This window comes from Mustela nivalis, assembly GCF_964662115.1.
Source record: "Mustela nivalis genome assembly, chromosome: 18".
Lineage (NCBI taxonomy): Eukaryota > Metazoa > Chordata > Mammalia > Carnivora > Mustelidae > Mustela > Mustela nivalis.
In genome coordinates, this window is record NC_139037.1 from 40,207,613 (window position 1) to 40,224,252 (window position 16,640).

Genomic DNA, 16,640 nt, shown 5'->3' on the forward strand with positions numbered 1-16,640 from the left:
TTGGGATGAACTTTTCACTGTCTGGGAATGGTACCAAGTTCCTGGCTTCGAAGATTTAACAAGCATTAGGCCCCAGCTGTTTTTCTCTGTTCTGTGAGGTAGACAGAATTCAACAAAAGAATCATGCTGAGGGGGAGAGCACTATTACGTGACGAGTACTCCCTACCATGCTCTCAGAAACCAGGGTAAGGATTGGTGTCCCTTCTGGATAAAATCTATAGGGATACAGTGGGACCCATTGGATATTCTCCTTTGAGTCCTATGTTCTTCCTGAGAGTGAAGCAATTTCTTGTTTCTTGTTCCACAGATGCCCTGGAACGTTGTCTGGACCCCAGCATGACAGAATGGGAGCGAGGCCGCGAGCGGGATGAGTTTGCTCGGGCGGCTCTACTCTACGTGTCTTCCCATTCGACCTTATCCTCCAGGTTCACGCATGCCAAGGAGGAGGAGGATTCAGATCAGGTGGAAGTCCCTCGAGACCAAGAGGTCTGTTGCCATCATGTCCCTACCTGATGAATTTTATTGCATTTTATTATTTTTTAAGATTTTATTTATTTATTTGACAGAGATACAGTGAGAGGGGGAACACAAGCAGGGAGAGTGGGAGAGGGAGAAGCAGGGAGCCCGACTCGGGGTTCGATCCCAGGACCCAGGGATCATGACCTCAGCTGAAGGCAGATGCTTAACTAACTGAGCCACCCAGGCATCCTCCTTGAATTTTAAAATTAAAACAAGTATTTCTGGTCCCTCGGTGGAATGATCACAATATACACAGCATTATAGAATAAGAACTGATTTTCTGCTTTTAGCTTTCAATATAGTTTAGCAAAAAAACGTTGTAGCATAAGAGCTGTTTTGTAATTTTGAAAGATTGCTTGAAAACTTTCAGTGGAAGAGCAGTCAGATTAATGGCGTGACCACTTGATGAAAAAGAATAAATGTCTTTTCTCAGAATGATGTCAACGACAAGCAGTCGGCTGTGAAAATGAAGATGTTCGGGAAGCTTACCCGAGACATATTTGAGTGGCACCCTGACAAGCTTCTTTGTAAGAGGTTTAACGTCCCTGACCCTTATCCAGAGTAAGTGAGGAAATCTGCCCTTACATCAGTATTCACTCTCCCGTATTAAAGCTCTCTTTCCCTCTCACCAACTCAGGTAAATTCCCCTTTTCTAGAGGAATTTACTTGTAAATGCTTAGAGTTGCAAATTTTGTAGATTTAACTACTGTTGGTTTGTTACTAAAAAAATAAGCAAACATCGAGGAAGCAAACTTTATTCTATACTGAAGACACAAAACTCAGGTATGTCTAATTTGCTGCCTTTTTAATGATGTACATAGAGTTTACATTTAAAAGGTTACTTATGCTAATTTTTTTTTTTTAAAGATTTTTATTTATTTATTTGACAGACAGAGATCACAAGTAGGCAGAGAGGCAGGCAGAGAGAGAGGAGGAAGTAGGCTCCCTGCTGAGCAGAGAGCCCGATGCAAGACTGGATCCCAGGACTCTGGGATCATGACCTGAGCCGAAGGCAGAGGCTTTAACCCACTGAGCCACCCAGGCGTCCCACTTATGCTAATTCTATATAAAAGTTTGATACTTATTTGATTATAAACACTACCAAAAAGCGTATAAAATTGAATCAGAGGTTTTGTCTGAACATTTAAGTATATTTTTAGCAGTGCAGCTTTTCCTTTTTTTTTTTTTTTTTAAGTGCGGGGCTTGAACTCACAGCCCTAAAATCAGGAACTGAGCTGAGATCAAGAGTGAGATACCTAACTGACTGAGCCACCCAGGCACTCTGGAAATACATTTTCAAAGTTAAATTCTAGATCTTACAGGAAAAAAACTGAGGGTTCTTACTAGGGAAAACCTCATTGGCCCTAAGGTCAGTCAACAAAATTCTTATACTGCTTTGAGAAGCAAAATAACCTTCAGGGACCTCTTAGCAGGTAGAAGAGCTAGTGGTGAAAAACGTGAGATGTTATTTCATAACATGAGTTGTTACTAAATTTATGTATGTATGTTTTCTCTTCAACCCACAGTTCAACTTTGGTTGGCTTACCAAGAGTAAAACGTGACAAATACTCAGTTTTCAACTTTCTGACGCTCCCAGAGACAGCATCCTTGCCTACAACTCAAGCATCGAGTGAAAAAGTACCAAAACACCAAGGCCCCGACAGTGAGTGGGGCTTCCTTGGTTCCATGTGCTGACCATGTTCTCAACCCCTATCCCATTGGGAAAACAGAAGTAAAGTCTTAAGGGTACACATAGTGCAAGCTGTCTCTCAATTAAGAGACTTGTTCATGTGAATACATTAGCTCAGGTTGTAGGAGTTCAGGTATCTACTGTTTGAGGTCGGGGCACTGCCTCAGCATCTGCCACCTTCCCAACACCTACAGGTTTGCTGATGTTCTTGGATAAAGCCATCATGGAGAGCTTTCCTTTTGCTTGCTAATTCTTTTTTTTTTTTTTTTTATTTAAGATTTCATCTATTCACCTGACAGAGATCACAAGTAGGCAGAGAGGCAAACAGAGAGAGAGGAGGAAGCAGGCTCCCTGCTAAGCAGAGAGCCTGATGCGGGACTCGATCCCAGGACTCTGAGATCATGACCTGAGCCAAAGGCAGAGGCTTGAACCCACTGAGCCACCCAGGCACCCTTTGCTTGCTAATTCTGATATTACATCTGTGTCCTACCTTTCAGAATCAAGAAAACCATCCAGATGGGATACATCTAAACAAGAAAAGAAAGAAGATTCCATTAGTGAATTTTTAAGTTTGGCTAGATCAAAAGTTGGTCCGCCTAAACAAGAGTCCAGTCCGTTAGTAATCAAAGAGGAAGAACGTTTGATGGAATCACTCTCAGATAAGGTATCGGGGGGTGGGGGGGGTCCCAGGTTCTATTTCCAGGCTGATTGTGGTATTTGTCCTTCTCTGTGGTATCATCCTTGGATAAGAGGGGTCTGCAAACTTTCTGTGAAGGGCCAGATATTAAATATTTTAGGCTTTGTGGACCATATCGTGTCTGTCACAATCACTCCACTCTGCTGTTGAATGTGAAATAAATTATAGGAAATGTGAAAAAGATTGGGTTCACCTATGTTCCAATAAAACTTTATTTACACAGCTGACAGTGGGTTGGATTTGACCCATAGGCTGTAATTGCCAGCACCTGCTCTACATTACAGTAGTTTCAGTCATATCTTTGATCATGAGGAAAGATTATAAACTTCTCTGCCAAGAATGGTTTTCACTCAGCATCAACCACTGAAATAAAATTCAATATATTTTCTTTTGTGGAGAATATAAAGGAAATATCCATTGGGCTTTTTTTTTTTTTTTAAAATTACTGCTTTAATAGTTACAAGTTGAATTTAACAAAAAGTTTCATTTCTAATAGCCTCATTTAAAATTATTATTTTATTTTTTAAATGAACATGCATTAAAAAGTATAGTTCAGGGGTGCCTGGGTGGCTCAGTGGGTTAAGCCGCTGCCTTCGGCTCGGGTCATGATCTCAAGGTGCTGGGATCGAGTCCCGCGTCGGGCTCTCTGCTCAGCAGGGAGCCTGCTTCCTCCTCTCTCTCTCTCTGCCTGCCTCTCTGCCTACTTGTGATCTCTCTGTGTCAAATAAATAAATAAAATCTTTTAAAAAAAAAAGTATAGTTCAGTGAGATTTTATAAACATACGGATTTATAGAGGAGCGCCTGGGTAGCTCATTCAGCCAAGCGTCTGCCTTTGGCTCAGGTCATGATCCTGGGGGCTGAGATCAAGGCCACATTGGACTCCCTGCTCAGTGGGGAGCCTGCTTTTCCCTCCCTCTGCTTGCCGTTTCACTGCTTGTGTGTTCTCTCTTTGTCAAATAAGTAATCTTTTTTTTTTTTTAAGATTTTATTTATTTATTTGACAGAGGGGTCACAAGTAGGTAGAGAGGCAGGCAGAGAGAGAGGGGGAAGCAGGCTTCCCACTGAGCAGAGAGCCCGATGTGGGGCTTAATCCCAGGACCCTGAGATCAGGACTTGAGCCTAAGGCGGAGGCTTAACCCCCTGAGCCACCCAGGTGCCCCTCAAATAAATAATCTTTAAAAAAAACTGTGGAACCATCACCACAATCAGGAAGCAGATTGGTACTATGACCCCAAAAAACTCCCTCCTGTCATACCCTCCCCTCTCTGCAAACGCCTGCCAATCACCGATCTCTTCTCTGTCTCTCTAGTATTGTTCTTTCCAAAATATTATTTAAATGGAATCAGACAATATACATATATAACCTTTTGAGACTGGGTTCTTCCACTCAATATCAATATCTTTGAGATTCATCAGTAGTGTAATATCAATAGTTCGTTCCTTTTTATTGCTACTCTGTTGTGTGGGTGAGCCACGGTTTTTGGTCATTCACCCTTTAAGGACGTAGGGTTGTTTCCAGCTTTTGGCTCTTGTAAGTAAAGCTGCTTTTGGCATTCATGTGCAGAGTTTTGTGTGACTATAAGTTTCCATTTCTCTAGGTTAAATAACCAGTAGTGGGATTGCTGGGTAATGTATACATGTAGATTTCACTTTATAAGAAACTGCCAAAAAAAAAAAGAAAAAAAGAAAGAAAGAAACTGCCAAACTTTATACCAAAGTTCTTGCTTTGTGTATATGAAACTCTCCTGTTAGGTGCATACACATTTAGTATTATTTTATCTTTTTGCTGAATTAAATCTTTTATCATTATGTAATATTACTCTTTATTTTTGGCAATTTCCAGTATGTATTTTTTCATCTTTTTACTTTTAGCCTATTTATTTCATTGTGTTTAAAGTGGGTTTTTGGTAAAGAGTACGTCATTGTCCGTGTGTCCTTTTTTAATAATACATTTAGATAATCTGTATGTTTTACTTTGTGTGGTTTAGCCATTGGCATTTAATGCAATTTGTTGTTATATTTGGATTTGGGTCTACAGTTTTGTTTCCTGTCTGTTCCCACTCTTTTTTGTTGCTCTCTTTCTCCTTTCTTACCTTCTTTTATATTACTTGAATAATTATTAGTCTACGGTTTTAATTCACTTATTACATTTTTAGATTTTTTAAAAATTTTATTTATTTATTTATTTGACAGAGATCACAAGTAGGCAGAGAGGCAGGCAGAGGTGGAGGGGGAAGCAGGCTTCCCGCTGAGGAGAGAGCCCAATGCGGGGCTCGATCCCAGGACCCTGAGATCATGACCTGATCCGAAGGCAGAGGCTTTAACCCACTGAGCCACCCAGGTGCCCCTTGACTGTTATTTTTTAAATGGCATAAAACCTTACTAAGGGATTCTGGCCCTGTGCTGTGTTGGTTAGGTGAGAAAGCCTTCTAGATTTTCCCAGAAATCGTGTTGAGATAGTCTTTAGATAAGTTTGCCTGAAAAAAGTCTTGGTTCTTGCTTTTTCACTTATTAGCCAGATGACCTTAGGAATCCGGCTTCCATTCTCTGGGTTATTTAATTTCTTTCTTCGAAAACTCTTTCTGAGTTGGTGTAGCATAAAGGGCCAGAACTGTCTGTGAACACGGGTATATGCCAGCTGGCGTTCAGTTCCAGCCTGCTCACGTGACGCTCACATCTGCCAGAAAGACCGCAGATTCCTGGCTTTCCTGGGGAATTGTTGCCGTCAGTCCCTGGGCTTCTCTGTCAGCCTCTCTCTCCTGACTTCTTAATATAATTTTGAACAATTTTAAAGCAGTCTCAGAAGTTTAAACATAATTTAGGTACTTTCGTCCCCAAACCATGAGCATAGGTTGCCAACCAGGTGCCAGGCTCTGCTGTGTTTCCTTCAAGACAGGGCATTCCCTATAGAACCACAGTACCTCGTCCATCAGGGTCTGGAATCGGTGCCCATGTATTCCTGCTGTGTCTAATCCTCGGACCCATTCATGTTCCACCACCTGTCCTAATAATGTCCTTTATGGCAGAAAGTGCAGCTTGGGGTCACTTGTAGCATTTAGTGTCACTGTCACGCTCCTTTAATCTCATTCCGCCTGGTACAGTTCCTCGGTCTTGCAGGAACTTGAGGCTTAAAAGATGACAGGCCCGGATTCTGTAGAGTGTCCTCAGTTTGGGCCTCTCTGATGTTTCCTAGGGATTGGATTCAGGTTCTGCCCTTTAGCGGGGGACTACCTCAGAGGGGCCAAGGCTGGGCTCGCACTGCCTCCAGTCAGGTGGTGTCTGGCGTCAACTTGTCCCGTTGCTGGGGCTCGCTTTGGTCACTTGAGTAAGGTGGTGTCTGCCAGTCTTCTCCATGGTAAAGTTAATTAATTTCCCCCCTCTGTACTTAGGAAGTACTTTTATGCATTCATTCCTTCCTAATTTTTACTAACTTATTTTAATGACCATCAAGGAATATTGAAATATATACATATCCTGTTCCTCATCAAACTGTGGGCCCATGGTTTCCTGTTTTATTTAAGGGCTAACTCAGTACCCTCCTTACTTATTTCAGTGCTCAGATGGTCTTAGTTTGGCCGACTGGAGCTCCTTTAGGTTGGCTTCTGTGTGTTTTCGGGATGTCCCTCTTACTCCGTGAGTTTGTCTTTGCTGTCTGGGCACAGTGATGTCTGGGCTCATCTTTGTGTTGTTTCTCAAATCCAGCTCTGGAATCAGTCCTTTCTCCAAGGTGGTCTGGTTATTTTTAGTGGGGATTGGTATACTTCTCTTCTTTAATTTTTTTTCTGGGAAGAGAGTTTACTCTAAGACTCCAAACATCACTGTCTGGTACCAGTTTTCCTCCTGCGGGTATTTGTAACTCTGCTCCAGAAACTGGAGGTGACCGGGTACGGGGAGTGACCCCGCTGAGTGAAGAGAACCAGGTGAGAGAGTCCAGACCCACTGCCCCAGCACGCATTTGCACTATGAGTGTGTCCTTGTGTCAACCCTTGTCTGGCCTGGGTTCTTGAGAGGGCACAGTGGAAGGACTGGAGTGGATTCTGAGACCCGGGGCTCTCTGTCTGGTCACTGCTATTGGCACTTAGCACATTGGATTACCCCACGCCTGTCTGGGGAGAAGCTGTTGGTGGGGAGGGGTCGTGTCTTCTTTATGCCTTTGCTCCTTGTTGATTTAATTGAGTTTGTCCCAAGTCACTGCTTGTGTCTCTGGCAAATCTGATTGTCCACAGCTGGGCTTCGTTGTAGGAATGGCCACATGTGATTGCAGAGGGAAGTTCTATGTCCATGGTAGCCACATGCTCCCAGTGCCCTTCCCGTTTTCTCGCCAGCATTTTTTCTGAGTAGACGGCCTTCATGAACCTCTCATCTTGGGCCTCTGAAGGCTTGATTGACTCTTGTAAGCAGGCCAGAGGCACTGTGTTAGTCCGCCCTGCTTTTTGTGGGTCCTTTGCCTCTCTGATGCATGACTGATGTCGAGGAAAGTCTTCAGCTGCTCCTACCGGTCGGCTTGTTCTATAGTGGCTGCATCAGAAACATCACAAAAATAAATGACACATGAGCAGTCATCGTTTAGTTAGGCAGAGCGTGGGTGTAGAACCCACGTACCTGAACATAAACGTGTGTGTGTCTGTCTGACTGTGTTTCTGTCCACCCAGAAGGTCTGGCTCCCCTCACCTTTACTTCATTTCTGACTCTTATTTCATTGTTAATACAGAATATCAGCAAAGGTGTGGATTCACAGACTGAAGGAGAAGGGAGCCGCCCATCCATGGACTTATTTAAGGCCATCTTTGCCAGCTCGTCTGATGAGAAGTCCTCATCCTCTGATGATGAGCAGGACAACAGCGAGGATGATCAGGCAGGTCCTGGGGATGGCGACTTCAAAAGCTCCCACGAGACTGACTCAGTGGAAACCTCATCTGCGGCACGCGGTGCGTGGATACTTCAGCTTTGGGGATCGAAATAAGCAAATGATGTCTCTAGAGAAGATGCCTCTTTGTTTGGTGTAGAGTTCTTTTTTTTGTCTTATTAATTTAAATTCAATTAGCCAACATATAGTACATCATTAGTCTCAGAGGTAGCGTTCAACAATTTATCAGTTAGGTAAAATACCCAGTGCTCATCACATCACATTAGTGTGTAGTTATAACCCAGGATAATTAGCAAACAATGGTGTTTTAATCTTTCACATTTTTAAAAAAAGATTTTATTTATTTATTTGCCAGAGAGAGAGATCACAAGTAGGCAGAGAGACAGGCAGAGGGGGAGGGGGAAGCAGGCTCCCCGATGAGCAGAGAGCCCGATGTAGGGCTCGATCCCAGGACCCTGGGATCATGACCTGAGCTGAAGTCAGAGGCTTAACCCACTGAGCCACCCAGGTGCCCCAAATCTTTCACATTTTTAATGGTGACATCAGATATAAATTTCTGGTGTATTTTTAGAGTAGCCGTGTTTGATAATACTGATTTTCCTTTTTACCCTAGTTGAGAAGAATTTAAAACTAGTAAAATTTTTGTTTAAGAAATAGATTATTATTATTATTATTATTTTTTACCTGTTTGATGATGAGATACTAGGATTATGGGCAACATTTGGGTCTGAGGTATACAAGGGCTCTTCCCCGTGCCGGGAGTTTTGACACAGAAAAGGAGACTATTTGGTGCTTGCAAGTGTGAGAGACTTTCCAGATGCTTGGGTGGGTGAACAAGAGCGTCTCAGCCTTTGGGTGGCCTGCTTGCCTGTCAGTCTGTGGTGGACTTGGGTGTAATTTTTTTAGTGCCTTTAACCAAAAAGTTACGGAGAGGTATTAAATACTGTTTATTATGTGATTTGCAAACACCTGTTTCACATTTCTGTGGGGGAAAAAGCCACCCAACTTAGTTTTTATTTCAAAATGATTTACGCTTAAATTGTAAAAGCTTAAAAATATATAAACAGAGAAAGCTTAAGTCCCTTGGAATCCTACTTCCCGGAGATAAACATTGTTAATACTTTGATGTGTATTTCTTTTTTTTAAACGCTATTTCTTTTTTTTTTTTTATTTTTTTTTTAAAGATTTTATTTATTTATCAGAGAGAGATGGGGAGAGAGCAAGCACAGGCAGACAGAATGGCAGGCAGAGGCAGAGGGAGAAGCAGGCTCCCTGCCGAGCAAGGAGCCCGATGTGGGACTCGATCCCAGGACGCTGGGATCATGACCTGAGCCGAAGGCAGCTGCTTAACCAACTGAGCCACCCAGGCGTCCCTACTTTGATGTGTATTTTTCTGTACTTTTGTGTTTTTCTTTCCACTATCTGAAAACAGTTCTCAAAAAAAAAAAAAGAGATTATTACTATGAATATGGTAATTTATTTGTATTCAGCTTTTCCCCTCTTTGATAATTTATTTTGAGTGAAGTTAAACTTTCTGAGCTGGGACATAGTCTTAGATCCCTGTTTGTAAGTTTTTGTTATCCTCAGACGACATCTTTCCTTGAGGCCATCTTTTAACCCTTCAGGTGTCAGTGAGGTGGTCCCGAGCATGTGCTGTGCAGACCCCTGTGTTGCAGCCGCTGGTGCACTTGGTACACTGACTTCCCAGCTCAGATGTCCACGAGGTTTGCGGTCAGGTTCGCATGCTCACAGCTGTATCCTCAGGGCCTGGCGTGAGCTAGTTAAGCAAAGTGGTGAAAAAAAGCACACATTATCTGGTGGCAACAGGTATTAATTGAAGAATCAAACACATTAGTATTAGTATAATAGTATTTACTGTTAATATAAATAGACAAAATTAATACCCTGGTGTTTTCCAGCTAGCGAGCCGGCACCCCAGCAGCCCACACCTTCCTTCCCAATACAAAAGCTGCAGATAGATGAAAGAGAAGCCTTCGGCCCGCGGCTGCCTCCCGTCTTCTGCCCCAGTGAGTTGAGAGCTCCTTGGTTCACCCGTTTGCGTCGGCACCTGTGTCTCCCCTGACCTGCGACAACTCTAACCATGTTATTATAATCTCTACCCGTCTAATCCAACACAAGGTCAACCACGCACATACAGTTGACCTTTGAGCAAGGCGGGATTTAGGGGCGCCAACACCACGCACAGCCGGCAATCTGCCATATAACTTTTGACTCCCCCTAAAACTTAACTACTGATAGCCTACTGTGGACTGGAAGCCTTACCAATCACACACACGATTGGTTAACACTTCTTATGTATTTCATATGTATTATATTCTGTATTCTTACAGTAAAGTAAGCTAGAGAAAAGAAAATGTTAAGAAAATCATAAGGAGAGAAAATACCTGTGTAGTACTGAGCTTATCGAAAATAATCCACACATATGTTTCTGGTTTCTTTGTTCTCAGCCACATTTTGAATCTCATTGCTTCCCCCGAGTGCCTAAATGATAGCTCTTGCTTTATAGCCTCAGAAACCTTTCAGGTTTTTTTCTTTCTAACACCTAGATAAGTACAGTAGCATCCTGAGCGTCTCAGATGTCACTTTGAGAAATAAAAACAGTAAAAATCTAGGACACAAAGGTAGGTGAGGAATTTCAGGGAGAAGCGTTTTCGGAGGCTTTTTTTTTTTAGTTTGGCTAATGTAGCAAATACAGTAAAAGTAATTCTGTCAGAAGTAAACCCTGCCCATCCTCCTCCCCCAGGATCAGTCAGCAACGTCTTGAATCGACATCTTGTTAAAATATTTAGACTGGCTTATCCTCTCCTTGAAGGCCAGCTTAGCAAACATCTGATAACCCAGCCCAGGAATATAGATGATATATTTCTGTTATTTACTTTATAGCTTCCTATAGCACCCACATATAAATACTGATTTATGAAGCTAGCCTTCAAAGAGGTGATTAAAAAAAAATGTGAGGTTTTGAACAGCTGCGGTGAATGTATTTCTGATATGCTTTAGTTGTTCAGATCTTCAGCTTAAAATAAGTGCTTCAACATCTAAAGCTGTTACTTATGCCCATTTCCGGACCACCCTTGAGAGCCTTGTAACAGTTAATAACTTGATTTTGTTTATGGGTTATCAAGGGGAAATGGTTTTTAAAAATTAGCATTAAAAAAAAAGGTTGGGGAGGTCAGATTTTTTTTTTAATTATTTAAAAGATTTTATTTATTTATTTGACAGACAAAGATCACAAGTAGGCAGAGAGGCAGGCAGAGAGAGAGAGGAAGGGAAGCAGGTTCCCCGCCAAGCAGAGAGCCCGATGCGGGGCTCCATCCAAGGACCCTGAGATCATGACCCGAGCCGAAGGCAGAGGCTTTAACCCACTGAGCCACCCAGGTGCCTGGGAGGTCAGATTTTAAAATATCTGACCAAATGATGGGACTAGAGAGTTATAGGCACTTGTTATCTGGGTTTGGAAAATATCCATACTTCTGAAACACCTTTCCTTTAGGTGATTTAATGATCTACACTGTTTCCACAGTTGTTAATTTCTGCTGATTTGGTTCCCTGGAAATTAATGCCCTATGAAAACATTTTGTTCAGCATTTGGGGGTGGAGAATTGAGTCCTATGCCACTTGATTGGTCATTTTTAAAAAACAGATTTTATTTATTTGACAAAATCACAAGTAGGCAGAGAAGTAGGCAGAAAGGTGGTGGTCGGGGCAGGCAGGGAGGGAAGCAGGCTCCCTGCTGAGCAGAGAGCCCGATGTGGGGCTCAATCCCAGGACCCTGAGATCATGACCTGAGCCGAAGGTAGAGGCTCTAACCACTGAGCCACCCAGGTGCCCCGATTGGTCATTTTTGATGACTACATACATTGTGTTCTTTTGATGCTTGTTTTCTAGTGTTCAAGCTTATAAGACAAATTCATATATAATGTGCTTTCATAAGGGAGGACGATGTGAGAGGAGCTGACATTTATGTGCCTAATTCTAGGCTCTTGGTTTCATGGGCCTGGTTCCATCCAACCCTCTGTTGAGAGAGCGGGGATTCTTACCGTCTCTATTCATAGCTGGGGAGACTGAGGCTTGGAGAAGTTGACCAATGAACGGAAGGTCACAAAGCTGCGGCTGGCAACCTCGAGCTGAGGTTCAGACTCTGGTGTGTCTCTGAGCTTGCCCAAGGATGTTAAAGAGAAAGACTTGTGCAGTCTGGTCCATCTGACTCATCCAGCAGATAAGGCTGTGGCCAGGGACTGGTTTGACACCGGTGGAGTACTGAGGTTTCTGGCGGTTTCTAAATATAGAGCCACCAGGTAGACATGCTAATTCGTTTGTTTATCATTGAGGTGGGGCAGGAGTTCCACCTTCATGTTAAACATTTACCTAGGTCACCTTCCCAGTTCAGTAAGTCAGTCTTCATTTCCCCCAGCAGATCATGGGTATGTTACATTTGCGTTTCAGATGTCCGTCAGACCCTTGAGGCACCTCAAAAAGAGAAACATAAAAAGAACAAAGAAAAACACAAGACCAAGAAAGAGCACAGACGGAGGAAAGAGAAGGTGAGTACCTTCTGGGGTCCTGGGACTGGATGTAGGCTCTGCTGTGCCTGCTTCTGTCCTGGAGACAAGCTCCGCCCCGCCCCCCCATCTGGCCTGCATATCTCCTGGCCAGATTGGGGCAGGCAGACCTCTGCACACCTTGGCAGAAATGTAATGCTTCGATTTTCAAGAGCTTTGTTTTTCTTTTAGACAGAGTATTTTAATTATTCAGTTGCACTCAGAACAGTTTATTGCGAACATTGTGAAAAAGATATTTGAATACTTTAGAGTAAGGGTTGAATATTAATAGAATAGCATTAATTAGTCATTCATTCAATATTAAATGAGGATATTATTTGGAACATTTTTTTCTCCACGACTTTGTCATCATTACAAACAGAGATTTGGGTCCATAGCTTGCTATTTGAGGTAAGGGGAACTTGAAGGAGGGATGTGCTTTCCCCTGACACCTCTGCCCCTGTGATCTGTGTGTTTCAGTGATGGCACCGGCTTTTAATTTGGTTAATGTGAGTGTTGGGTCCCAGAGTGCTCTGGGCAGTGGTGGAATGGAGGACAAACAGCTCCATGATTGGCTACCCGACAGAAAGCATTCCTGAGCATGGAAGATGATGGAAGATCTTTTGTAGTGACAGGAAAAAAAAAAAAAACAACAAAACAAAACTGGTGCTGTTGGGTTGAAAACCAAAGTCATTTGTTTCTTACCAGTGTATCTGCACTTCTCTGACCTTATACTGGTTTCTTCTTTGTGCTTTTCCACCATGCTTGTTGTTCTGATATGTAGTTGATCACAAGATGCCTACAGACATGGACCAGTGAGGTCATGGGAAGGTGGCAGGGTCACCTGAGATAAGATGGCGGCTAAGTGGCAAGATGGCGTGCTGCCCGCATCTGCCTGGTTCTGCTGTGTCTGCACCAGAGGACCAGTTACGAATGTGTGCGAGCCCTGGAGAGTGCGCACAGCCCTGTGTCCCAAGCTGTCCCATAGGAGGCTCACTCCTGATGAGGTGTTCTGTCTTTGCTCTTGAATGACTCCAGCAACCAAATGCCTCCTTAGCCTATCCGTAGGAATTGGCTGAGAAACACCCATGTGTCCTCCCCACACCTACCCCTGCCTCGCTGTTCTTTTTCAGAAAAAGAAGCACCGGAAGCACAAACACAAAGGCAAGCAAAAGAATAAAAAGTCAGAGAAGAGTAGTAGTTCTGAGAGTACGGACAGCACCGACAGCCAGAGCGATGGGGAGGGGCCTACAGACCTGTCACCGCAGGAGCTGCTGAGAAGGTAGGCAGTGCGGGACGGTGGTCTTCAGAAACCTTCTGGAGGCTTGTTGGAATCGTGATGTATTACCACTGTGAAAATTCAGACCTTACAGATAAAGCTTCAAGTGGTTCTTTTTTTTCCTAAAGATTTTATTTATTTATTTGACAGACAGAGATCAGAAGTAGGCAGAGAGGCAGGCAGAAAGAGAGGAAGGGAAGCAGGCTTCCTGCTGAGCAGAGAGCCCAATGCGGGGCTCGATCCCAGGACCCTGAGATCATGAACCAAGCCGAAGGCAGAGGCTCAACCCACTGAGCCACCCAGGCACCCCCTTCAAGTGGTTCTTGAGCAGTTCTTCAAACCTCTCTCTCCAGAAGCCTCTGTCATCAGCTTCCTGCCATCAGTCTTCCTTCAAGACTTTTTTGTTAAGTGTTTCACACACATACACACACACTCACACATACCATACATACACACATGTTTTGTTGCTGTGCATTTTTAAAATAAGTAATACAATTTTATCTAGTGTAAATCAACCAAGTATGAACATGCGGAATGAAGAAATACTGCCAGATTACTTCCGGAAGTGGCTGAATCCACTTCATCTTGTTACTACATCAGTTACAAACAGTTCAGAAATGTTTGCCAGCACGATGGGCGAAGAATGGCATCTGACTTCTAATTTGTGTTTCTGGGGGTAGTGTTTCTGGGGGTTGAGTGGCTGGAGGACAGACAGCCTTTACCCATATGCTGTCTTGGGAGTAACTTGCTCACATTCTTCGCACAGTGTTGTGTTTTCTGTTACATTGTTTGTTTTACTTGTGTCAGTCAAGTAAGGTACTATTTTACTGATTTTTAGGAATTAAGAAAGAATAATTCTGGATATGAACCACCTGTGTTTTAGTGTGTTACCTGTCATGTGGATTTTTTTTTTTTTTTTAAGATTTATTTATTTATTTATTTATTTGACAGAGAGAAATTACAAGTACACTGAGAGGCAGGCAGAGAGAGAGAGAGAAGGAAGCAGGCTCCCTGCTGAGCAGAGAGCCCGATGCGGGACTCGATCCCAGGACCCTGAGATCATGACCTGAGCCGAAGGCAGCGGCTTAACCCACTGAGCCACCCAGACGCCCCTGTCATGTGGATTTTAACTGTCTTTGTTGTACAGAAGCTCTAATTTTTGGTGCCCTCAGTTTTACTGATGTTTGTGGTGGTGGGGGTTATGTTTCATATTTTTGTCTCCTAAAGGCCTCCCCTAACCCAGGATGTTACATATGTATGTAAGCTAGTCTCCGGCTTTTATAGTTTTGTTTTTGTTTAATCTGTTTGGATTTTTTTTTTTTTTTTTTTTTTTTTTTGGTGACCAGAGTAAAGTAGGCATCTAGGTTCCCTTTCCCCAAATGGCTAGCTAGTTGTATTAGTCAGGAGAGTGAACTAGCGCCAATGAGGAAGAATTCTGGCATCCCAGAGGCACAATAGAGGGTAAGGAAAACCAGGGGGGCACCCAGCTGGCTTAAGAGTGTATGACTCTTGATCTCAGGGTTGTATGTTTGAGCTCACTGGGAGCTGCACTGGGTGTAGAGAGTACTTAAAATAAAAAAGAAAAGAGATTAATAATTAATAAAAGAAAACCAAGAAAGGTACTCAGGACCCCAGCTTGTTCTGCTTCAGTGCATAGCCCTCCTAGGAGGGAATGGGTGGAGGGTGGCGCTGGGGGTGGTGGTGGTTCTGCCTGGATGTCGTAGCCTTCACTGCCACATGGCCTGGCCACCATGGGGCTGGGCAGGAGAAGTCCAGCTTCGGGCTCAGGGTTAAGGGGGAGGGGCACGAGTGAGCCCTGGCCATGTCAGCGCTACACGATGAACCAGCTCATTAAAGGAAGAGTATCTTGGTCAGGTACTCAGTCCCTGTGCAGGCCTGCTCCATTCCCTACTCTGGTTTCATTTTTTCTTTTTTAAACTTTATTTACTTATTTGAGAAAGAGAACGAGAGAGAGCGTGAACAGGGGGAGGAGCAGAGGGAGAGGGAGAAGCAGACTTCCTGCTGTGCAAGGAGCCCAACATAGGGCTCGATCCCAGGACTCCGGGATCATGACCCGAGACAAAGGCAGATGCTTAACCAGCTGAGCCACCTGAGCGCTGCTCTTCTCTGGTTTCTTAGCCATTTGATACTGTTCTGTCTGTCTACCCTGTTTTAATTACTCTGACCTTGTAAGCATATCTTCTGTCTGGAAATACAAGTGCCACCCCTTTATTCTTTTCCATTTACTTCTTCAGAATGGACGATATGTTCTCATGACTCAAAAGTACAAAGGAGAAGAGCATTTCAGTTTCATCCCAAGCCTCCTACAGTGGCTCTGCCCGCACCTGTCTCCCTGTCGTCCTGCACACCAGCATTTGGCGGGGGGGGGGGGGGTGCAGGGGAGGAGCACACCCCGGGCATGGCCCATTTCATCTGCATGCACCCCTGTGAGGCAGACACCTGGGGCCCCTTGTCTCGTAGGTGGGACAGCCAGGCCCAGGGAGGCTAGGTCACGTGGTCAGGCCCATGGAACCTCACCAACACCGGAGGGTCTCACCCTTAAGCATCTGGGGCCATCTGATGAGTTGTTCCTGCGGGGGAAGCCTGTCAGCGCCCTTCTGGAGGGTGTGGTGGGAGGGCCGGAGCAGGGGCTTGCTGTGGGCACTGTGCGGCAGGTGGAAAACTGGGCACACAGCTGTGAACTGATTGGATATAAAACTCACCGTCAAGAGATCCAGAGCCATGGAACAGCGTATACAGGCGGTGCTGTTGATGGTCAAATGTCTTCAGGCCTTTGGCTTTCCCTATGTGCACTTATATGTACGTCCTTGCACAGGAAGAGGGCTGGAGGGTTCATACACCCCTGAGAGCACCTCTCTCCAAGGGAGGGAGGGTCAGAGTGTGGCGTGCCCTCATCTGAACCTTGTTGCTACAGGGATGGTCCCCACTGCTCCTCAACCCTGAGCCTCCTAGGTTCTCCCCCGGGAGCCTGGAGGGCCCCCCCCTCCGTTGTGTCTCACTCCCC

General features: G+C 44.2%; 1 protein-coding gene across 1 annotated transcript in view; it reads left to right on the plus strand.

Annotated features, from left to right (window-relative positions):
- Positions 1-16,640, plus strand: part of GPATCH1 (G-patch domain containing 1) — a 44,028-nt gene that overhangs the window by 26,054 nt on the left and 1,334 nt on the right. The window contains exons 12-19 of the mRNA XM_082708593.1: positions 308-486; positions 953-1,080; positions 2,046-2,182; positions 2,707-2,873; positions 7,619-7,835; positions 9,694-9,801; positions 12,242-12,339; positions 13,470-13,618. Coding sequence (XP_082564719.1) covers positions 308-486; positions 953-1,080; positions 2,046-2,182; positions 2,707-2,873; positions 7,619-7,835; positions 9,694-9,801; positions 12,242-12,339; positions 13,470-13,618 — 1,183 coding nt within the window. The remainder of the gene's footprint in view (positions 1-307; positions 487-952; positions 1,081-2,045; positions 2,183-2,706; positions 2,874-7,618; positions 7,836-9,693; positions 9,802-12,241; positions 12,340-13,469; positions 13,619-16,640) is intronic.